Raw genomic sequence first — 23,568 nt, 5'->3', positions numbered from 1 at the left:
GGGATGTGCACTCATCACATCCATTTTGGGGGGGGGAGGATGCCCATACCTCGCTGACTTTCTAGTACCTGTGAAAAATGGATATTATGCGTGCGTTTTTAATAATGAGCTATGCACATATTACTCGTTTTTTCACATGTACTAGAAAGTCGGCGAGGTACACCCGTACCCGCTGAAATGGATGTGACAAGTGTACCTCAACATATGCACACAGAGCTAGGGTGCTACCTGTGGAACCTCAGGGTTAGGTTATACCCAAGTCCAGTTTCTGTCCTTCAGATCAGCTGGGTTTGGGGATGCTGCAGGGCAACATCAAGCGGGCATGAGCATGAGCACTGGATTCCAGAGGGAGTCACGTGTCTGGCCCTAGAACAAGGACCTCTCCTGCAATAGTTGGTTTATATGTTTGGGGTGGAAGTGGGTTTGTTAAAAAAAAATAAATAAAAAAATAGAGAGACATAACCATAGGTATTTGTGAATGAACGCTCATGGCATCACACCCCAGTAAAAGAATAAATCATAAAGGACAGTTCCAAATGACCTTGAAAGTCAAGGGAAAAAAAAAAAAAAGAGGAGGACACTAAATGAGCCAAAAATATCAAATGAAATAAAAATGTGCACAAATGATTAAGAAAAGAAGATCAGGAATCTAATGAATTCAGCCTTCGTTCTAATAACTTAATTACCTCTCCGGGGTCCATGGCAGGGAGGGAGTGGGTGAGAAGAGCAAAATCTTGGTGTAAAGGTGTCTAACTGGTTACTAACTGTGTAAGTCTCAGCTGGAGAAGGGTTATGACGTGATTTCCAGATATTTTGTTTTTTGGCTGTGGCTCCAAATGTGTGTGTGGATATGGTTTGGGCTGTTTTGGGGAGCCTCTAATTTGCAAACAAAGGGTCTGAGCAATGGGCATTAGTTATTTCTGCCTCTGAGATGAACCCAGTGATGGATTTAGGATTTTGCCGTCCCTAGACACTGTTGTACCGCTGCCTTCCCCTCCTGGACACGGAAATCATAAAGGAGAGTTCTTTGCTCTCTTCTTTGCTCTGCTCTGTCTTCTCTAGACTCAACTCCTCTCCTCACGACACTGCATAACTGGGGAAGAGCTGGATTAGGGAACAGTGGCTTTTCTTTGCCCCTCTGCTGCCTGCTCTAGGCTCACCCCTTCCCCTCCTGTTCCCTTCACAGGACAGGAGAGGATGGGCTGGAATAGGAAGCAGAGCAGTTCTTTGCTTTGTCATAAGAACATGCCATACTGGGTCAGACCAAGGGTCCATCAAGCCCAGCATCCTGTTTCCAACAGTGGCCAATCCAGGCCATAAGAACCTGGCAAGTACCCAAAAACTAAGTCTATTCCACATTACTCATGCAATTAATAGCAGTGGCTATTCCCTAAGTATAATTGATTAATAGCCATTAATGGACTTCTCCAAACCTTTTTTGAACCCAGCTACACTAACTGCACTAACCACATCCTCTGGCAACAAATTCCAGAGCTTTATTGTGCGTTGAGTGAAAAAGAATTTTCTCCAATTAGTCTTAAATGTGCTACTTGCTAACTTCATGGAGTGCCCCCTAGTCCTTCTATTATTCGAAAGTGTAAATAACCGAGTCCCTTCCAGCCTCTCCTTTCCCCCACCTATTTTCTCTGCACTGCAAGGAGAGAGGATGGAGCAGGAAACAGAAGGCCGATCTTTACTGACAGGGCAGCACATTTTCAGCTGGCCTGCTGCACCCCGGATGTTTGCTGCCCTAGGCATAGGCCTGGGGGGGGGGGGGGGGTCTGTTGGCAAATCCAGGCCTGGGTGATCCCTGAAATAGGACAGAGGCAGTAGGTTTTACAGAATTGCCTTAGACTCAGCATGGAGTGTAGTGAGCCAAGTCTTGATTTAGCTGAAAGCTTTTCATATCATTGGAGAGGGTGGGAAGAGGCATTAATTTCATATTTTGATGTAATGGTTAATTTTGCTGAAATATATTTCATTATTTTTTTTTATTGAAGTTGCCTTAATTCTTTCAAAAATTAAAAAAGTGTCTTAACCGGTTAGTAATTCTGTAGGCCTCAGCTGCAGGATGGTTTTAGAGAAATGTGATTTTTTTTTTGTAAAACCGTGGATAAGAGGGTCACTTGAGTCTAAAGAGTCTATGATTTGGATGTTCGGAAAAGGAAGTGAAATTGTAAGCTTGCTGGTGACAATCGGTCTAAAATTCAGTTCTCTCAGAGAATAAGGTGTCTGTGTCTGCTAAACACCTTTGAAATTAAGAAGTATCTCTCGAGGTGCTAGTGAGCTCATTAAAAGTTTTATGACTGGTGAAGCTGGAGATGAGTTATGGGGTTGCCTCCCATCCTACCCACCCGGTTTCCTGCTTTTTCTTATATATATTTGTAGAAAGTGACATTTCTTACAGCTTTACCCAGTTATCTAAAATGGACCCTATCTTCAATTAAACTGCACCTATTAAACCACCTCGAGACTAAATCTTTTCACCAACAATTCCAAAATGTGGTCTTATCTTGTGTGTTTGGGTCAACTAGATTATAAATTCCAGACAGCAAGGTCTCTCTCATACCTGTACAGCACTGTGTACACCTCGGAGGCTATATAAATGTTTAGTATTAGCAGTAATAGAAAGGCAAAACAAAATCTACTATTCCACTATAGCTAATTCAGCAGCACAGTGCAAATGAAATTCCTTATTAATCTCAGATTTAGCAATCACTTTATATCCCTGGATCAGCACTTTTCCCTACAATTTAACTACATTATTAATTCCAAAACTTGATTCAATGTCATTTTTTTGTACTTATGTAGCCAGAGCTGTCTCTATTGGCAAAAAAAAAAAAAACAAAACAAAAAAACATTGCATGGTTTTTCTCACAAGTACGAAGCTCCTTCCTCTGAAGATGGCATAGTCTATTTCTGTTTGGCCCAAGAGGGTGGCCCCTTGTTTCGTTTTGCTGCTGTTAAAGTATGATCACCCACAGTAAGTAGTTTAACCCAGCGACCCCGCAGGCCGCAGCCTAGGTTGGAACTAAGAGGCCATGATGCCCCTGAAACAGGATCTAGGCTGGCAGGATGCTGGTGGTCAGGTACAGGGCTGGATTTAGGCACAGGCAACATGGGCACATGGTAAAAGCACCAAATTCTGAATCTGTCCAAAAACTGGGATTTCCCCCCCGCTGCTCTGGACTGAACCCCAACCCCTGGTCCTGTGCCTAGAGGTGCCATCTTAAAATCAGCTCTGGTTGGGTACAGTCTGTTACCATGTTAAATCTAGAACAACACTGACCTTTTATAATTTAGGGGGTAATCGTGTTACAGCTCGCACCGGTGCAAATTCCATGGGCACTTTCTACCTGCAGACGTTCACAACAATTTCCAAAGGAAAAAAAAGAGTGCACGTGCCTTCCCCATGAATATTTACCCCCACCAAAACTACCCGCACACGGTTACACCTTCTAAAGCACTCACAGATCTTTTACGAAAAAAAAATATATATATATGCGCGTCCTTTGGAAAATTCAATTCCAAATCACCCACTCCATCCACAAGAACGTTTCTTCTTTACTGTGGGTAAAAGGTGCACGCATGCAGGCACCATGCACACACTTTTACCTGCCCGTCAGGCGGGCAAGTTCATAAAAGTCCCTTTCCTCAGGAAAAGCTCAATTTTACCCTCGGAAATGGTTTTGAAAAATTGCCCTCCTTATCACTGCCTATTTGGTATTGCATTATTGATCACTGCCATAGCCTTTATCTTATCAATAAGGTATTTTTTGGTTTTAAAAGAAAAGCATCACCGGCAGGAGGAGGATCCCTGAACAGTTTGTTGCGTATTTGTGTAGTGCACTTAAATCTCCCTTGTTCAAGTCTTTTCAAAGAAAAAGTGACCCTTGCTTGGGCAATCTTTCAGCAAACTGCAGTGACCTTTTATTAACTCAGCAGCACTATTGTTTTCTAACATTTGGATGCTTCTTTTGAGAACAGGGAACCCGGAGCGCTTAAAATATCGGTAGTGATGCTCCCTGAAAGCTGCACTCAGCTTTGCAGTCCACAAAATGCCTTTCCAACTCCACATTTCTTTACAGAAAGGGGTGGTGGATGCATGAAAGGGGGGCCTTCCAAGCAGTGAGGGAATTCAAGAAAGCCTAAGATATAAGCACACAGGACTCCTCAATTGAGAAGAAGGAAAGGAAAAGCCACACATCAACCGGGCGTCTATAGCGCTGACTGGGCAGACTAGATGGGCTTCACGGCCCTCACCTGCCGTCAGATTCTGCGTTTCTAATTCTAGGCCTTTAACACAGTAACATGGTAACGACAGCAGAAAAAGACCAAATGGTCCATCCAGTGTGCCCAGCAAGTTTCATACGATAGTAAGCGCCGCTCCTGCAGGTTACCACTATGTCTCTGTTAAGGGTAGTAATATTTACAATCAGACCATGCAGCTTTAAGCCTTTTCCGTCACACCTCCTCGTGTCACAACGGATGCCACCATAAGAGTTGCTTATAAACCTTTCCCTATCTGAATCCCTTCTCCCCAGGAGCAGTCTACCAAACCCCGGGTGACACCACGACATCTAGCTGCACTCACCTCCTCCTCTGATGTCTTCTTCCGATTTTATTTTAGTTTGGATAAGGTGAATTGCGAAATTTTTGTTTTAAGTACAACAGCAGCAGCACGACTGGTTCCCGCCCCCCCCCCCCCCCCCCAACGCAAAGCAAGAAGGAAAGAACCGGGCGAATCCCGGAAAGAGGCAACAAGGAGAGAATAGACTGAAAGCGCACGCTTACCTGGAAAGATAAACTGTTGTCTATGCTGTATGTAGTAGGCAGCTTTAAATGGGGTGGGGGGAAAAAGAAACAAAACGAGAGGAATCACGCAGGCTGAACAGGAAAGAACAGGCTGGTTAGAGCCCAAGGGAATGCACCAGTGACAGCCCCGCTCCTCGCCCCATACGCTGTGCAAAACAGCCTTATTCTGCATCAAGCAGCCACACGCCTGTAAGCAACACTGGAGAGTCAAGCAGCAATGCAAGCTCAAAGGCTTTCCCCCAAAGCCCCACGTGCCCGTGTCTTGGCTCTGGTGCTTCCTGCTCGGCTCTTATTCCTAGTCTGACTTTTTAATACAGACTTTAATCATATAGTGACAGAGGATGGCAGAGAAAGGCCAAATGGCCCCATCCTGTCTGCCCGGTTACTCCTGTCCACAGTGCCAGGGAAATCTCCCAGCCACCAACCGCAGAGCATGGGTGCTTGTACGATACTGCCCCGATCGAAATCAGTCCCTCTACTGTACTCCACCTTCCCGAGCAGATGAGATTAAGCTACCGCCCGCCTTCTCAGCTGGAGCAGTAACACCCCTGGGTGCTTGCAAGGCTGGAACCCAGGACATTTCTGGCTAAAAAGGGGTGCTGGAAGGGTTTTTCACAGCCCCGCCCGTTTTTTGTTTTACAAGCCCCCCTCTTCTGTTGCTGCTCTGCCCCACTACTTTTCTGCTCCCACCATGAAATACTAACTCTTCAATCAAAATATATATATATATATATCTACATAGACATATATACATATATACACAATTTTGTTTTTAATGGGAGAATCAATAATTCAATCTACCTACAGTCTCTCTCACAACTATTGCACTGACCTCTCTTTTTGGTGCCATTTCTGTCCATTTTTCTGAAAATACTCAGGGGCCAATGCAATAACCCCTTTTCCTGACCCGCACGCAGCCACATCCCTTGCGTGCATGATGCAGTATTTTAATGAGGGGGGGGGGCTGCATAAAAAATGGCGCGCTAGAGAAGAAATGTGCATCCCTAGTGCTCAAATGCATCGGGCGCCCACAATCACGAGCCCTTGACTCACATCTCCGGGGCTGGAGTTAAATTTGCCGCACTGAAAAGTGTGCGCTGGGCGCCGAGCAGTTTTCTGCAGCGGGAGGTAATAGCCAATAGCCTCATTTACATGGAATTTACATGTGATGGGCACTATCAGCTCAGCGTTCGTTCAGGCATGTACTTCTAGATGCGCTACTCTCCTTATTGCTTTGCTTGTTAGGTCTAACGTGTCCACCTCGCGCGGCCAACCACATGTAAACCTGTGCGCTAGGGCTGGGCCCACTTTATTGCGTCGGCCTTCCAAAGAGAAAACCCTTGCTTGGACCTAGAAACGAATGGGAAGCCCTGACTGCTATATGTGCAGGAGGAAGAACCGGGCCAAGCAACGGGCAACTATTGAGGAGTAACCCAGGCAACGCTGCTGCTTCAGCTCCTCGCAGGCAGGGATGAGGCACGGACGCACAGTACATCAAGAAGGGAAAGCACAAACGCACATATCATGCAAACCACAGGAAGCACACGGCAGAGGCAGCTGATTACTAGAAGCAAAAGCGGGCAAGAGAGCCTTCACCTGTAGGATTATCAAAACAGAACCCATTTTTCACAGAAATTGTTTAAAACAGCATTTTCCTCAACACCATCTTACACCGGAGCAGACGGCAAATTTGCTTTTCGTTATCACAATCCCACCCCCCACAAATAAAATGTAATTAAGTCGCATGAGCAGACCCCCCACAGACACACACACACACACACGTCCCTTCCCACAGCACCATCCCTTTGCATATCTTCTACAACACAACTACAAAACTGCTCCAAAAGTGCAGCAACATACACCGGAACAAAGGCAGAGTCGGGCAAACTGTTTCCACATTGTCTGGGAAAAGAAAAGCCTTCAAAATTTTCACCTTTAAACATTCGTCGCTCAAAAGGGTCTCTTTTAACTACTTACGTTTCACATTGCTTATTAAAGGTTCACTGCAGACACTTTCAGCAGAACATCTGCACATTTCTGCATGTCTCAACTATACAAGGAGGAATCTATAACGTGAACAGACTGTGGCATGGCAGGGAGAAAAAAAAAAAAGAGGAACAGCAGGGCTTATGGAAGGAAGGCACCGTCAGTGGTGTAGCTGAAGGTGGAAGGGAAAAAGATCTAAAAGAAAACACAAGGGAACATCGAGAACAAGCAAAGAGACCAGCGACGCTGGTCACACGAGAACAAGGGCTGGGAGCAAGAAGTGACTGCAAGGGTGACGGAGGGAAAGAGGACCCAGAAGGGAGCACAGAGGCAGCACTGGATCCCCAAGCAACAGGGCCCGAAAGATGAGCCGCTGGATGCCAAAGTGTCCGACAGGCAGGATGGCAGCCAAGACGACAGTGTGTAGGTTACAGATGGCAGCCTTAAAGCTGCGGCACCACAGCACTCCTCCAGTCTGGGATTTTGATGTCATGCTGGGCCCTGATGATGTCATGTAGATTGCATGCTGGGCCCTGTTTTGCTTCACTACAAAAATAGATCTTGAATGGAAACGTTACGGAACGTTTTTGTGTACGGGATTCGAGGGGGTGCCAAACAGAGAGAAATACGTGAATTTCACTGACAAAACAATCTAAAAATACCTACTTTGATTCCAACTACTAATCTCTAACCACAAAGAGGGAGAAATATTCATCAGCACAACGCAAGGCAGCAACAATTCAAGCAAGCTGGTTTCAGCCACCCTCTCCTCCTCCCGACGGCTGCTCCGCATTCACTGTACATAAGGGCCATGCAGCTGTCTTAGGCAGCCTCCTGCAACAGCCGTTGGCCAATCTGGCTCCAGAAAACTATTTTCCATGGACTTGGGTTAGGTTACCTTACAGTCTAAGATTAGTTTGAAAAATGATCTTGCAAAACCCTGCCGAGAGGCTCACATACATCTTAAGCTTACAGAAGAGGGGACAGTCAAACCCTGGATGAACCCCCACAGAGGGACGGCGTCTGGCCACTGAAAGAGGTGCATGAAGAGAACCGCAGGCAGACTCCGCTCAATCTCCGATCTGCGTCAGATAGCGTGCTCCTGCCCAGAATCCATTCCCATTTTAAACATTAAGTCTAGTCTATAAACATTAAAAAAAAACAACAGAGTAACTAATGGGGGATTTCCCTGTCCCATTCTTGTGAACCAGTTTCTCAGATAAGTTTTCCCATCCGCATAACGTGGAAGAACATTGCCGACTCAGGCTCATTAGAACAACTTCTGCATTTTTAGGTTATATATGCCCACAAAGAGGCATCACTGGGAGTCCCTTTAAAGGGCGACGTTTAGCCAAATGGATCTTTAGCATTTCCAATGCAAATATGCACAAGTAGGAATAACTAGATCCACAAGTCATGAAAACTCTGCCAACATGATACTCTTGGTCACAACTGTCCAAGCACAGTCTGGATAAGAATTGGATTTTGTTCTAGTCCACCCTTTTCTCTCTCCCAGTGCAACCAAAGTAAGGTATTCAGAGGCCTCTATAATTCGTTCTTAAACAGCACATGCTATACTCTACCAAAGGTGCCAGAGTCATGGATGGCTTTACAATGTGATGTCATCCGGTGACATGGAAGCAATAAGCTTGGTAACTTCAATCCGTATTTGGCCAGGCAGTAGGTCCATGCAATACACAATGCGGCATTTGGGCCCCTCCTGCTCCTAATCAGAGCAGGATGGGCCCTGGGAAAAGTTATACGGCACTGAACAGTTTTAGCATTAATCTGTGGTTTCACAGTCACCTGGGAAATAGAACCGGCTGTCCCGCTGGCCCATTGGCGAGGGGTTGGGGGGCGTTGTGGCACTGGGAGGGTTGGAAGACTGGAACGGTGCCGGGGAAGATGGTGTGGATGACGTGGTAGAGGAGGGGTTGCTGCTAGAATCCAGATGGTTTATTGATGGCGGATGATCCTGTTAAAAAAAAAAAAGACAGGACATTGCACATGAGTGAAAACATTCATAATAGCCACAGTCGGGTTGGCCAACCAGGAGGAAAATAACCAAAGCAGCAACAGAAACCAGGCAGCTATCAGTCAAATAACACTGATTACTAATTCACCAGTTCTGGTATGTAAGACAACATTCTCTTTATAATCCTGACATTATTCTCCCCCCATAAATCGTATACAGTCTTTGGGATTATTGTGTTTTCTTTGGGGCCAGGTAGCTCCTCTATTCTTCTTGCAGCTCGATCAGAAGCAGTGCATGGATCATGGTGCCAGGAGTCTGCCTTCAAAACGACCCAAGGATTCCCCCCCCCCCCCCCTTCCCTTCCCTCCCAATCAGGTCCCCCTTCTTTCCTGTTGCCCCTGGACCTCCTCCCCTCCATCCTGAGTGTTGCATATTTACCCAGAAATTCTCATAGCAAGGAAGCAGCGAGATTCAACGTGCAGTCAAACCATTCAGAGAGGCTTCCCTTCCTCAGACTGACACGCGAGAACCCCAGCCCCCATGGACTTCAAATCATTCGGCCGATACCTTTTTCGTTAACGCTTTGGGAAGAGTTCCAAACTGCGGTTCTACCGGCCTGTCCATGGGGTTATTAATATCCGAAGGGACGGATTCTGTTCTTCTGATTTTTGCTACTGAATACATTTAAAAAAAACACAAAAAAAAAAGAAGGGGCCATAATCAATTCCCGCATGACAATGAATTGTAAAATTCTACAAATTCACCCAAAAGAAACCCACTTACTAGGTAGGAATGATATTCTGCACGGTGGAGCTTCTTTCGTACATTTATTGTGACATTTTAATCTGTGGAAAGAAAACAGATTTTACAGGATTTCTTTTGTCTTGCTCCTGTTTTCTTAAATGTTGTCTATGATATAACAAGCACTTGGACAATATACTTCTTAAAATTACTTGAGATGCAGAAAAATCACAAGTCCAAGTATGACAGCTAAAACCGAGATAGGGAAGGATTCCAAAAACACAGCGGTAGTCGGTCTAGGGTAGCCACAGATGTGAGAAGAATCAAGAACAAGACCGATGCCTTGGAAAGAGATTTTATTCAATGTGAGTATACCTGCCCGATTCAGTATCTGATTTGGGTGCATTGTGCCTAGGCGCTTGGAGGAGACTGAAGTTCTCGTTGGTGCACTGAGTGTTCATGTGCAGCACGACTGCAACACTACAGACCGGGGATAAAGAAATTGCAGCACTTTGTTTTTAACAGTGAATAAGCGTCCGAGGATTACCGGTCAAGATATGATACAATAATTATTTCCACAGACAATACAATCAGCTATTTTCACTGGACAAATTGGATACTACAGTTTATGCCTGAGCACATAAGCTATAAAGTATTTAATTTTAAGAGCCCCTGACATAGCCCAAAGGGCGAAACTCGGCCAGAGTCGGGCAGGTATACTCACATTGAATAAAATCTCTTTCCAGGGCATCTGTCTTGTTTTTTCTCACATGATAGCTAAAACCTACAGGGCCCATCTATATGCATTTTTGTCTCACTCAGATTACCTCTACTCTAGAGTGGAGGCCTCCAGAGCTGGACAATAATCCAGATGAAGTCTTACAAATGCTCTGTACAAAGGTATCACCATCTCCTCTTCTCCGCCGGTTATACCTTTTCCTGTGCAGCGCTAATAAAAACCCACAGAAAGCGGAATGTTTCAACGGGCCCTGCCTCTCCTCCCTCCCCCGGGCCACTCCATGTGCAGCCATTCCGGCACGCCCTAGTCACGCGGCCACTTCCAGCAGAGCGCTCCGCCACGTGCGTCTCGTTCACCCCGGGAGCCCGTGTGCTTACTTGCAGTGCTTACACTTCACCCCGAACATCATGCTCTTGTGACACACGTGGCACACCTGGGACAGCCAGGATTTTGTGGAGAACCTGGAGAAATACAAGAGGCCAGAAACATCTCAGCGGAAGGGGGCTGAAGAGGGGAGCAACCATAAGCAACCAAAAAACGGCCAAGGTCTACATTTGGATGTCTATTTTCAGCTCGTAACTGGTGCCTGGCTGAAAATAAGAGCCTAAAATTGAGGTTGAATCCCTAACTTCTCCCCCCCCTCCCATCTCTGACCTGACCCCTCCCCCTGGCCCTGCCCAATAAAAATGTGGGAACTAAGTAGGGGGTTGAGAGGGTGGAGAGAGTTTTCATTTAGGAAGATCTAGCACCTAGCTCCTTAAATTTGCCACTCAGATTATTAATTCAATTACTAGCAGCCTAATTGAAGGTTTTATCCGATTTTAAATTGTTTTCATGTCTTTTGACAAAAAAAAGCATACGTGACGTATAACCATGAAAGTTTACGAGACCCTGCTCCTTAGGCTGACTGCGGCCGAGGCAGGATTCGTAGCCTCTAGAGAAGGACTAAGAGGCCAGGTGCCATATTTGAGAGGGAGGGGAGAGATCCAGGGCAATCCTAAGGCAAGCTGCCTCCTGTTCCTTCAGCGCCTGATGGATCCTGTGTATTCCCTAAAGGAAAAACAAGTATCCCAGTAGTAAATTTGTTAATTAATCATATCCCAGTATGCTCCACCACTTCAAAAAAAACTTTTTTCTATTTTTTTCTTTTTTCCAGTGTTGACTTTTCACAGGTGTGGTTGCTACTGTTTGAGTGCTGGCAGTTAGTGCTGTTTTCATATGGGAGGTTTACCAGATTGTAATTCAGTTTACTCATTAAAGCCTCCTGAGGGCTGACAAGCTTTACAATTGTCCTAATACCATATCAGGTAGATTTTAAAAGCATTGCTTGCGCAAAAACGACCTCATGCACACGTATGTGGGCCGCGCGTGAGCAACACAAATTTTAAGAAACCAGGGGAGGGAGAAAGAGATGCACACACAATCTGACACTCTGTATATCTCCCACTGTAAGAGGGGCACTTTCAACTGAAGGTGGGTTTTCAGAGGGGGGAGGATGTTACATTGGTCTGCCTAGGGCGCAAAGGTGGCTCCACATATATGCACGGTAGGGATATTTTAATGGACTCTCTACGTGGGTAACATCAAGCTAGGTGGAGAGAACATTGCCCAAATCTCATCTGACATTATGGCCAGAGTCTGTGTCTGTGTCTGTCTGTCTCTCTCCCCTTCAATTCTCCTCAAATAGGCCTTACGGGAGACATCGCAAAAGGCGATGAAACCTTACTGCGCAGTCACGGCAGCTATCGCACAGCCTAACGCAATTCAAAGAGGTGTAGTTAAAAATCAGCGTTATGGCTGTGCGATAGCTCTTCGCAGACAGGCTAACCCACCCCACTCTCCGCCCCTAACTCCTCCTATTTTCTGAATTTGTATCGCACCATACGATATGGTGCGATCGCATGCATTAAACATGTTTTCGCATGCGTTAACGGGGCTTTTCGCATGCGATAAGCCCTTAATGCATGCGAAAACGCCTTAGCGCATTTTGACAAGTGACCCCCTAAGATTGTAAGCCCTCTGGGGATAGGGAAAATACCTACACAGTACCTGAATGTAAACCGATGTGATGTGTCAGATCGAATGTCAGTATATAAAAAAAAATAATAAGTTGTAAATGATATTTTTACCTTAGAACACTGAATATTCTTTTTCATGTAAAATCTATTATAAGTGCATAATTTTTAATTGTTTGTGGGAAGGGTGGGGCCAGGAGTTTGTGCAAAGCTCTTAGATTTGCCTGTGACACCTAATACCCTTGCACTGGCCCTGGCTGCACTGACTCCACAAGAGAAAGCAGGCTTCCATCTGCAGCTGTGCTACTTTGGGTTAGTGGTTCTCCCCAGTCTCGGCCAGGGCTTAATTTTCTCTTTCTATAAGCCCAGGGGACAGTATAGATCACTTCTGGTTCCTCCTCCCCTGGAGTAGGTAGGCGGGGCAGAGCCTGGGGAGCCATAACAGCAGCAGACTGAGCAGCCTGCAGTAAATGGGAATGCACTGGCGTGGCGGGAGGGTGGCAGAGATGTAGAGGCAAGCTACAAGCACAGGAAGGAAGGGGGTCAAACAGAAGGCAAGGCCTGTGCGATATTAGGGAGGCTTCTCTCTGAGGTGACCGTACTGAGCTCTGAGAGAAGCAGTTGGCTGTGGAACCAGCGAGACACCTAGGAAGTGCGACTGGGAAAGGCAGGAGCTGCTGCAAAACGGGGGAGGGCTGGCAGCAAGCAGGAACTTTACACCATGATGTGGCAGTGCTGGGCTAGGGCACTCACTGTAGCCCGAATTTTCGATGGCCCGCGTGCATAAAACCCGGGGGTTACGCGCGTGGCCAGGCCCTGTGCGCGTTGAGCGCATTTTCAAAAGGGCCTGGCCACGCGCGTAACCCCCATTATGCGCAGATGTGCCGGGCCATCAAAAAGGGCGGGCCAGGGGGTGGGGTCTGGGCCGGGACAGCCGCCATTAGGCCCTGTCCTGGGGAGGCGACGTGCGGAAGCTACTTCTGCTCCAGAGGAGCAGTAAGTAATGAAACAAAAAAATGTGAGTAGCTAGGTAAGGGTTAGGGGTCGAGGAGGAGAGGGGAATAAGGTAGCAAAGTTAGGTAGGGGTATAGGGAGGTTCTCCCCAGGACTGGGAGGGAACTAGGGAAGGCCTATTCGTGTTGCCACGCATTGCTTTTTAAAATCCCCCTCCCCACACGCGAGTCTCGGCCTGCCCACACATACGTGTGCAGGATTAAAAAACCGGCACGCATGTGCATGCGGGGAAACGTATTTATAATATGCGTGCATGTTATAAAATAGCCGCGTCCATATGCATGCTCTGGGAACCATGCACATATGCACGCCCACACGCTCCTTTTAAAATCAACCCGTGTGACCACATATACAGCAGTACAATAGAGAGTGTTTGAGTGTCTGAGTCAGAGCGTGAGAGACAGACTCACCCATGCGCACTGTCTGTGAGAGAGAGTGTGTGTCTCTTTCTGACACAGATACATACTCTCAAAGTGTGACTGTGTCTGTGTGTGTCAGTGTATATGTGCCAATAAAGTTTCTGCAATCTAAAAATGAGTTTGAGACAGAATGTGTGGGTCTGACACTGGCTGGCAGTATCATTACTTGCAACCGGTTCAAGAGCCAGACCGGGAATCCAGGATCTCGCTCTGTAAGCAGACGTGTATGGGGCCCAACCAGTTTGCATGGATGGAATGGGAGCTGCAGCTCTGCTCACCCCTGCTCTAGAATTAGGGTGACCAACTGCCCAGTTTTGGACCAGACAGCACAGTTTTGCAGCCTGTTGTACAGTGTCCAGATAGAAACGGTACCCGGACACTGTAAAACCTGGCTGAGCAAAGGGTGAAGACGTTTGGCAGCTGAAGACTGAGGAGATCCCAGTGGGCCACGAACGGAGCCCATCCTGTTAGTGGTTGAAGACGAGGGATACCCCCCAGATGCTCCGCGAGCAGAATGCCAAGAAGTGGAAGGAGGCCCCCAGTGGGCATTCAGCGGAGCCCATCCTGCTCACTGCTGAAGATGAGGAAGGCACCAGTGGGCCACAGCCGAGAAGCAGTAAGCAGCTAATGACCTTGATGCGGTCTCTGTGCGTGTGTGTGTGTGCGCATGCATGTGCGCGCACACAGAATGACAGGCACAGTGACCGGAGTGTGTGTGATTTAGAGCCTTTGCGCCTGAGTGAGGGTGTGTAAGCGAGGGATTTTGAGAGGCTGCGTGTTTGTATGTGAAAGTGAACCCATGTGGAGGGCTGTGCATGAGTGAGAGAGGGAGCCTATGTGCAGGGGTGTATGAGTGTGTAAAAGAGAGAAGAGGCCTTTGTGAGTGTTTGCCAGAAAGAGATGGAGCTTATCTGAGGGTGCATGTGTGTGTGGTGAGAGAGAGGGAGCCTGTGTAAGAGTGTGTGTTTGAGAGAATGACAGAGGAAGCCTGTGAGGGCTAGGGTGACCAACTGTGGTAGAGCAAGCCTGTGTGTCAGTGCATCCACTGAGAGAGAGGGAGTGTGTGAATGAGAGAATAAACGTGTGTGTATATGAGAGAAGAAAGTTTGTGCATTCCCTTCACCTCCCTCCACTCCCCAGTAATCCATGACAATCTCAGAATGACTGAAAATCAAAAGTTCCCAGGTATAGAGTTGGAGGTTTTTAAATCCTGAACTGTTGGGTGTTATTTTATTAGTTTTCTGTTTTTAAATATATTATTGGTGGTTGGGAAATTTTATAAAGTTTTTAAGTTTAAATGAGCTTTTAAATATTAGAGGTTCTGTTCATCAGATGTTTTGAATTATTTACTCTGTTTATTAATATGGGTTTACTATTACAATTGATGTTTTATATTTCTTGATTTATCAGTTATTTTATGAGAAATTGTGATGTTTCTGTTTTTCCATTATTGCACTGCATGTAGAGTTGCGTTTCCAGTTCAGTTCTTGTCATATGTTTTTACTTATACTATGGCCTCTTTATTCTGTTTTTGGCAAATGTCTGACTCTGCATGTGTGACTGAGGCGAGGTAGCTAGCATGTAGCTTCTGTGTAGGAATCTATTGCAGCTTGCTTTGTTCTCTTTCCATAATAGGAAGTGTATTGGTGTTTTAGGGTCTTGTGTAATATTTGCAGTGTTGCCTTTTTATGAGTAAGTTTGTTACTGTATGAGTGCTGGCAGTTCATCCTGTTTTTGTCTAGGAAGTTTACCGTTTTGTAAGCCAAGCCCACAAACAATGCATGTTACAATAGGCCTGATACCATGAGAGCATGAAATGTATGCAAATTAATGCAAATGAGGGGGAACAAACACACCTCTTTGGGATTCCTCTCCCCCCCTACCCCCCAAGTGTCCAGTCGTGATCTGTGGAAAAGTTGGCAACCCTATCAAGAATAAGATTTTAGTTATTTAGAAAGATAAAAGTTTATTTTGGAGGTATTTTGCTCAAATGTGCCAGATTCCAGGGTCAACTTAAAGTGCTTTTAGGAGCTGTCGACACAACTGCTGCAGGGAAAGTGCATGAGGGCGTCAGCTACCCCCTGGCCTGGTTTTGAAAAAATCCCCCCCCCCCCCGGTTGATATTTTCCTGCAATCCGCCTCGTCCGGCCCTCTATTTCAGAGCTACCGACTCCAGCTGGTGAATGAATGTGCTCTTTGGGGAGGGTTAAAGTTCTGCCAGCATTGGTAGGATCAGGTACAGGCTTCTGGGAAAAAAAAAGTCATCATAAACTCAGCGGTCAACCACAGACATGGAAACGAAGCAGAGAAAATCCAGAGAAGACATGGGACGTTACGTTCTGATGTACGCCAAAGCATTTCACTCAGTTTTTTTACTAGTAATAAGCACGCAGAAATTAGAATTGACCTTTCGTGATTTTGGTGTGCCGCTCTCAGGGTTTTTTTTGGCTCACCTGTGGGTTACAGACAACCCAATGTCTCTTCGTGCCATTTGAGGGGATCCTTATGAGACATGTAAAGAAACAAAACGTAAAAATAAAAAAGCAAATCACAAAATGCTGCAGCACTCAGCACCACATTTTGAAAAAAAACCCAATTACATCAATCACCAATCTTTGAATCACAATTATCTGACACTATCTAGGGAGACAAATTCACCTGAATATGGAGGCATGCCTTGTTATGTTGGGGGAAGTTTAAAATCCCTATTAACCTTTTTCTATTTGTTCCTCTAGGGAGCAGCTCCAAAATGTCTGCAGCTACTTTTTCCCTTTGCACCTTGCACCAGTTCGAGGAGAAGATGTGCGCTCTCTGTTTGAACACTGCCAAGGGGGAAAACGTGTCCAAACAGATGTGCACGACTTTTTCCCTTCAAAACTCCTGCCTCCCCCCCCCCCCCCCCCGGGAATGCCTCCACTCTCTGGGGGTTAATTTTTTAAGTGCCTGCACTGCAGTACAGCCTGGTGGGTGCTTTCTGCCCTCAGAAAGCATAGGTGTGATTTCCCTGTGAAACGTTATCTCACCAGAGCCTTCCTGCACGCCTTTACACCTGCTGATGCAAAATGCAGAGTTCAAAACACACATGTGTGTTAGTGCTAACCCCGTCCCCAGCCCCACCCCTGGGAACACCGCAGGCTCACTGTGAGTAAAAGTGTGCACGTGAAGGGAGGGGAATTTTGTGTGCAGTAGGGATACCCTTTACGTGCAAATTTTACCCCAAATTTTCACAGCAGGCTTGTGCACATGAGCTCACTTTGGAAATCTATGCGCACAACCATGCTCACACAGTTACACCTGCTTCTCGGAGGATGTATACTTACACATGTACCTTTCAATGAAATCAAGAATGTACATGGGCAAGTTCCACCTCCCTCTGCTCCCTCCCCACTCTGGAGCACCTCTCTGCAGGTCACACTAAAAGCACTCATGTAACCAGCTCCCATGCACTGCAGCCCTGGGCTGCTATGCTCTAGCCATGTACACACGAAAACAGGGGTTAGGTGCATAAATAGCTTTGAAGCTTCAGCTGAAGGTGGGCAAACGTGCACTCACTGTTCCACAACATGGGTATTTTCACCCGCAGGCAAGGAATGGAACATTTTCAAAAATCCCTTTCACTGGGTAAATAGCCCTTTAACTCTATAACCAATCTCTGAAAACTACCCTCTTACAAATAAGAGATTCTGATGAATTTAGTGTTTGTCTCTGGGCATTTGGTTTTCACGAGCACCAAAAGGCACAGAAACATGCTATGTTTTAAGATGTGATCTAAATCCAAAACCGCCACAGTGCTTAACCCCTGGAAGATGGATGCTTACCCCCTTCTGAGCACCTCAGGATAAAGGAGAAGGAACCATCCCTTACAGCAAACCCCTTGGAACCTGGAACTGCTACTGTCACGCAGCAAAACTGTAATTTCCTCGTCTTTCCTCTGATGACCTTACACTCATGTTAAAGCAACAGTACCTGCCAATCACTGATTACAATTCGAACAACAAAAGTTGTGTGTTTTGGGTTCATTCTAGAGACAAAACAGGCAGGTTTGGAAGGCTCCTTCTGCTTTTCCAATCTCACCCCACCCCCCTCCGCTGTCATTCAAATTGAACAAGGTGAGACTGTGCTGGCTGTCAGAGAAAAACTAAGAAAATATCTTGGCTACATCTTGATACTGGAAATAAGAGCGTAGAGGCTACAACAGAGGCACTGGCATGAGAAAAGGTGCAAACTCTGTACTACCAAAAGATCAAAAACATATGTAGGAATGAAGCAAATCTCCAGAAAGAAGAAAGGCGAACCAGGAATAAGCCCAGCAAAGATCAGGGAGAAAATAGGCAGGTTGGCAATTTAAGTCATTTTGGAGTACTCTTGCTTTAATGGAAGGGGGAGGGTATGGGGTCCATAGGGTTAGTGCTTGGGCATGCTAAATATACATCATAACACCGTGAGCCCGCTGGGCTCAGAGAAATACCTGCAGTACCTGAATGTAATCTGCTCTGAAGTGCCAAAAAGCGGAATATAAAAGTCAGATAAATAACATAAATAAATGTCATCAGCAGTCCGGTCCGGGGGAGAGATCCGGAGGGTTGGGCATCCTGGCCAAGTATGCATTATGCATCAATAAAATGAAATCTGAAGAAAACGGCGGCGGTCCTGAAGGGACTCACCCCATCTACTCAGTTTCTTCTAACCACACAGCTCTAACCCCGGATATCTCCCAGCTGCAGCCAAACAAGCTTAAATGCCTAAGCTGCTCTACCTCTCTTTATCCCTCTTCCTCCTCCTTACCCTCTACCTGCTGCTGGGCTGCCTTGATCCTGTCCGAACTCTACTGCCACAAGCAGCATCCCCTGTGCTCTTTGGCTCCAACGAAGGACAATAAAATGCTGGTGGAGGTTAAGAGGGTAACTTCTAGAAACCAGACATGGGGTAAGGGTTCTTTATACTTAAGAAACTGTGCACTGAGGAACATTTCCCCAGACCTAGCAGAATCAGAATGGAATTGATACAGCTGTTCACAAGATATCGTTTCCGATGGCAGTAACACAGAGACCGGTCAGAAGAAGAACCATTTTTTCTTACCAAACCTGCAAGGCAAAAAAAAAAAAAAAAAAGGACAAATTTACAATGCAAACTTTTAAAGGATTAGGCAAATATACAAAACTGATGGTAATATGCAACTATCTATAAGCCAGAGTTCACATGCCTTGGGGTTTTGTTTTTTTTATTCCTCTCCCACTGCAGACTGCAGACAAGAAACAGGTCCAATAAGCAAACCATTGACCTAGCAGGCAGGAGCACCCTGGGGTGCAAGGCTAAGCCCCCCTCTGTACCTTTTTCTCCCTGTGCCTCACTTTACCCAGCTATTTGGTAATAATAGCTTTGCTCCTTTCTCCCTAATCCTTTTTTGAATCTTTGATGCCAACTGGGTGCCAGGAACGTAATTGCCAGGCCTTGCGCTGTAAAAGTGGCTGCCTGCATGCTTATAAGAATTTGGTTCTCGTTCAGACTGAGGGTGCCATACAAAGCTATATATATTTTTTTTTTATCAATCAGCTGGTCTGATTGTCTTGCTCATTTCAAGACTCGCTTTATCCATGAAGCCTGGGCATCCCCTGCCCTCCCTCTCTCCTGATGATCCCACGCCAACCAATACCCTGTTCCCCACTCCCTCCCTGGCTCATACAGCCCAGCATTCACAGGGTTTACTACTTGCAGGTCAATGGAAGTTTAAGAACAGGACTCCAAGCTGAATGTTCTTCTGACAGACACTCAGCCAGGCAGAATCCAGCCCAGCAGGTTTCTGAAATAGAGCAGCATTACGGGAAGAGCAGAAACCAGCTTGCTACCTGAGTCACAGATTGCACATGGGGATCCCCTTGTGTATCGCCCATGTGGAGCCTCTCTAACCCATTTCTCTTCCAAAACCAGCAGCTGGGACATGAAATGCATGGAAAGGGAGCTATTTTCCCGATAGGAATGTATTTTAAAATACAAATTTTCCTTCTAAAGCAGCAGCTGTAAAACATTAGCAAATAAACGTTCAGCTTGGTTCCTATACTGTAGATGGACAGACCGAGCCCCAGTAGGAAACATTTGTGGTCAAGATAAGCTCCAGAATTAAAACATACAATATAGCCTGGATACAGAAACAATTATTGCATAGTCTTTGCATTCAAAATGCCCAAAGGATAAAAACTAGGGGCCCGATATTGAAAATGTGTTCAGCTTTCAATAGCCGGATAAGTAGGACATATCCGGCTATCTAGCGGGCTGCTCAATATCTGGGTATATTCAGCAGCTGCTATATAGTCAGACAAGCGACTTATCCAGTTATCTTTTAGCTGCATAAAACGTAGGTGGGCAGTGGGCAGATCAGGGCAGAACTCTTATCCAGTTAAGTTAATCAGATAAGTTAGACCAGCCATAGAATTGGTCTAACTTAGCCGGACATAACTTATCCAGCTAAGTAGCAATTTGTACACAGATATTTGTGGGGGGACCTGGACTTAACGGCTCAGCTCTTCCGCTGCCCAGGTCAGCTGGGGCTCGGGGGAGGGGAGGTGCTGTTGTGGAGATGGTTATGACCCCTGGGTGGAGAGAATCTTGATCATTGCGCAGTGGCGACTCCTAGTGACTGGATTTAAGACCCATCATTGTTGGAGCAGGGGGAGTGGATCTGAAAGGAGCCGTGGTGCATGGCCCTCTGGCCCAGAACTGCTGTTGAAATGACCAGAACCAGGAAGAGTGGAAGGAGGATAATAAAACAAGGGGTGGGGGTCGGGGGGAATCCCAGGACTGGGATCCAGCCCCAGGAGCCTTCGTTTGCCTTGTTGCAAACGAAGGCTCCTGGGGCTGGATCCCAGTCCTGGGTCCGGTTGAGCAGGAAGCCCAGAGGAGGAATGTCGAGCCAGGTTGAGTGTAGCACGATGAGGCATGCATTTTAATAGGCTATGTGCGCCTGTGGGATTAATGTGTACCTGCGCCTCATGCTTCCACCGCCTCAGGCCATCACTAACCATTTAACTCACAAGCGCATGCCCCAATTACTTAAATGCCCCTTGCTCCAATCAAGTTCCTAGGAGGAAAAAAAAAAAGTCAAGGAACAGAAGCGACTTGGAAAAGAACGAATGAGATGAAAAGTATTTACTTAAGCGTAGGGACCTCATCTATCCTGTTGCCCAGCTGCGACTCGTGGGACTTGCTCCTGGTGAGGGCCGGGAAGTTCGGCAGCAGCTGCAAGACCTTGCGGCAGGGCGGCGGGGGTGTCCGCGGGGGCTTCAGCTTGTTCCTCCTTTTCAGCTGAGGCGTGGTGGGCGGTGTGACCGTCAGGCTGTGCGGAGTCCTAAGGGTTAACCTGTTGCAGTGGGGGACGGCAGGAAATGGGTCCGGGAGATTTTCCGTATAAATAAGAGGACCCTGGCCAGGAGCCAGGGAGTCGGCGGAAGGAATGGCAGACACCGAGGCAGAGCGTGGCTGCTGGCTGCCGGCCTTTGCCAGCTGGGGCATCAACCCGGAGAGCCAGGGCACCCCGGCAGGGCAGGAAAAGTCAGCAGGCGGCGTGGAGCCACTTTCTCTCCGCGAGTCCGATGGGTTCCACAGCGCGTCTTCTCTTATTTCCCCACCTGTTGGACGACATTGTCAAGAGAGAGGTCGCTGTCACTAACGGGTTTTACGTACACAAGGTGTGCTCAGCGAGGCCAAGGCAAATCACCACTGGGAATTCATGCAATGCAGGCAAGGGCATTTTAACTAAGGGGGGGGGGGGAGAAAAATATTCCTTACAGTGGCTTCCCAACGTGATAGCTCCTCATCCTAACCTTCATCAGTGTGTGGTGCTCTTACATGGAGCGTCCCACACTCTTATTTATTTATTTAAAAAGTATTTCTATTCCGTCTATAACAAAATGTGCTAGACAGATTACCATATCAGCAAAAAAAAAAACAAAACACAGACATTTATAAAAATAAAAAAAAAAGATAATACAAAATACATAAAACAGTTAAATATAAATAATTAATACATAATGCAATAAAACAAGAATACATAAAATGCACTAAATATTTTTTAAAAAACTAATTAAACTCTAATTAAAAGAAACGCCTGATCAAACAAATATGCCTTAAAAAGCTTTTGAAATATCTTTATGTAATCAGAAGCTCACAGAGCTCCAGGTAGGGCATTACATAGGGTTGGCCAAAAATGACCTACTTCGTGTTTCTTGCAATCTTCAAGTTTAAGCAGTAGTTACAGCTAAAACTCCACACAGCATCTCAAAGTTCAGCAGCTCCCATATAACCAGCCAGAAGCAAGCTCCTGCTTCTTTACTTTAATACCACTGCCTAGGCATTCACAGCACTGTACAATGGTGGCAAGAATGCAGCTATGACAAGTGCCTGCCCCAAAGAGCAGACTGTGGCAACAGGAGATAAAGTGGCTTGCCCAAGGTCACTAGAACTATCAGCAGGAGGAGAGGGATCTGAGTCCTGGTTAGCCAGGTGTCAGCCCATTTTGCTAATCACTAGGCCACGCCTCCTCTTTTATTCTAGGGTATGAGATGGTAGACTGGAGAGGACACAGAACAGTGGGCTCTTACCTGACTTCACAATCTTCCTTAAGCAGATGAGGGCGCCATTGAGCTTGGAACAGGCATCTCTGCTGGCACCACATCGCTTCATGGTTTCTTTAACCTTTGACTCATTCATTTCCAGTAAGACATCTAGAGTTAGATTTTCTGGAATTTCCTGCAGAAATACAAATAAATAAGCCAGGCCATTTTAGAGTCCTGAAACTGCAACAGCACTAAAAAAAAAAAAAAGTGATAATCCTAGAATAGAGCTGATCACGCAGTCTGACGGATGGAATAAAACGACTGTGAAACAAGAGAGACAGATTCCAGTCCCACCTCTTGCTACTTACCACCTAAGTGCACACGAGCCACCTGACTTTCCATCTTGCAAATCTGAACTGGACCCCATCACCCATCTTCCACTGCACCCCGACCGTGCCCGTAAGGGTAAACAAAACCTCCATAGCATCGGCACCATTGCTAATTCAGGATCCCCTCAGGAAGGACATTATTTCACCTCAAGGGAATTTCCCCAGCAAGTCAAATACATTCTATAACTAAATCTGTCAAGCAACAAATCTGCAAGTCTGCATGCAGCAATGAGTGAGGAACACGAGGGCTTTGGGTGTCCCGGTGCAACTCCTTCTCACTACTTCCAAGTCATCGTGATTCACTCCCAACAGCTGAGGCTCCAGGTTTAGGGAGTGCCCTGTGGGGGGGGGGGGGGGGGTCATTGGTGACTTATGCAGCTCGCAGAGCCGCCAGGCAACCCGAAAGATCGGTGGCCCTCGCAGCTGTTCAGCAGCGAGGCCGTCTGCAAGTCTGACTCTGCCCTGCATACTTCACAGTTCTCAGAAGCCTGTCCGCGTGTGTCAAAGTCTTTTCAAAACATGGGGGAGGGAAGTCTCTTCAAGTGAAACAGAGACACCCCCCCTCCCCAACCCCTCCGCCCACACACACATTCTTTTCAAGGTGCTGCCGAGATGAAAAATATAATATAGATATATATATAAAATTATCTATCTATCTATATATATATATATATCTATATATCTATATATATATATCTTTTATATCGGGGTGAGGGTAGGGAGATCAGCATACACAGATATGCTGGGATCTGAAATGCGCGAAACCTGCTGCTGACTTTAGGAGGGTCATCTCGAAAAGTAATGGCCACAGGCAAAAGGTCTTTTACTTGCACGACAAATCAGCTCTTTTTTGCAAACTGCGGAGGAAGCCGCCCGTTAACGTCCTCGTGCCTGCATTTTCTGGAGGCATTCCCGAAGGCAGGTGA

At 46.4% G+C, this 23,568-nt stretch overlaps 1 protein-coding gene across 9 annotated transcripts in view; it reads right to left on the bottom strand.

Moving 5' to 3' along the window:
• Window positions 1–23,568, bottom strand: part of KSR1 (kinase suppressor of ras 1) — a 170,726-nt gene that overhangs the window by 34,256 nt on the left and 112,902 nt on the right. For 6 of the 9 annotated variants that reach the window (XM_029611978.1, XM_029611982.1, XM_029611983.1 and 3 more), the window contains 9 exons: window positions 22,299–22,446; window positions 20,852–21,326; window positions 18,784–18,788; window positions 16,158–16,206; window positions 10,634–10,717; window positions 9,560–9,621; window positions 9,344–9,450; window positions 8,608–8,776; window positions 4,795–4,836 (listed from right to left, as the gene is read on the bottom strand). In XM_029611978.1, coding sequence (XP_029467838.1) covers window positions 4,795–4,836; window positions 8,608–8,776; window positions 9,344–9,450; window positions 9,560–9,621; window positions 10,634–10,717; window positions 16,158–16,206; window positions 18,784–18,788; window positions 20,852–21,326; window positions 22,299–22,446 — 1,141 coding nt within the window. Of the gene's footprint in view, window positions 1–4,794; window positions 4,837–8,607; window positions 8,777–9,343; window positions 9,451–9,559; window positions 9,622–10,633; window positions 10,718–16,157; window positions 16,207–18,783; window positions 18,789–20,851; window positions 21,327–22,298; window positions 22,447–22,621; window positions 22,746–23,568 lie in introns of those variants that run through there. The other 3 variants (XM_029611980.1, XM_029611981.1, XM_029611988.1) reach the window with 2 other exon arrangements.

The sequence above is a fragment of the Rhinatrema bivittatum genome, chromosome 8 (assembly GCF_901001135.1).
Source record: "Rhinatrema bivittatum chromosome 8, aRhiBiv1.1, whole genome shotgun sequence".
NCBI lineage: Eukaryota > Metazoa > Chordata > Amphibia > Gymnophiona > Rhinatrematidae > Rhinatrema > Rhinatrema bivittatum.
The sequence above is the reverse complement of the archived record's forward strand: the minus strand, read 5'-3'. Positions and strand labels throughout refer to the sequence as shown.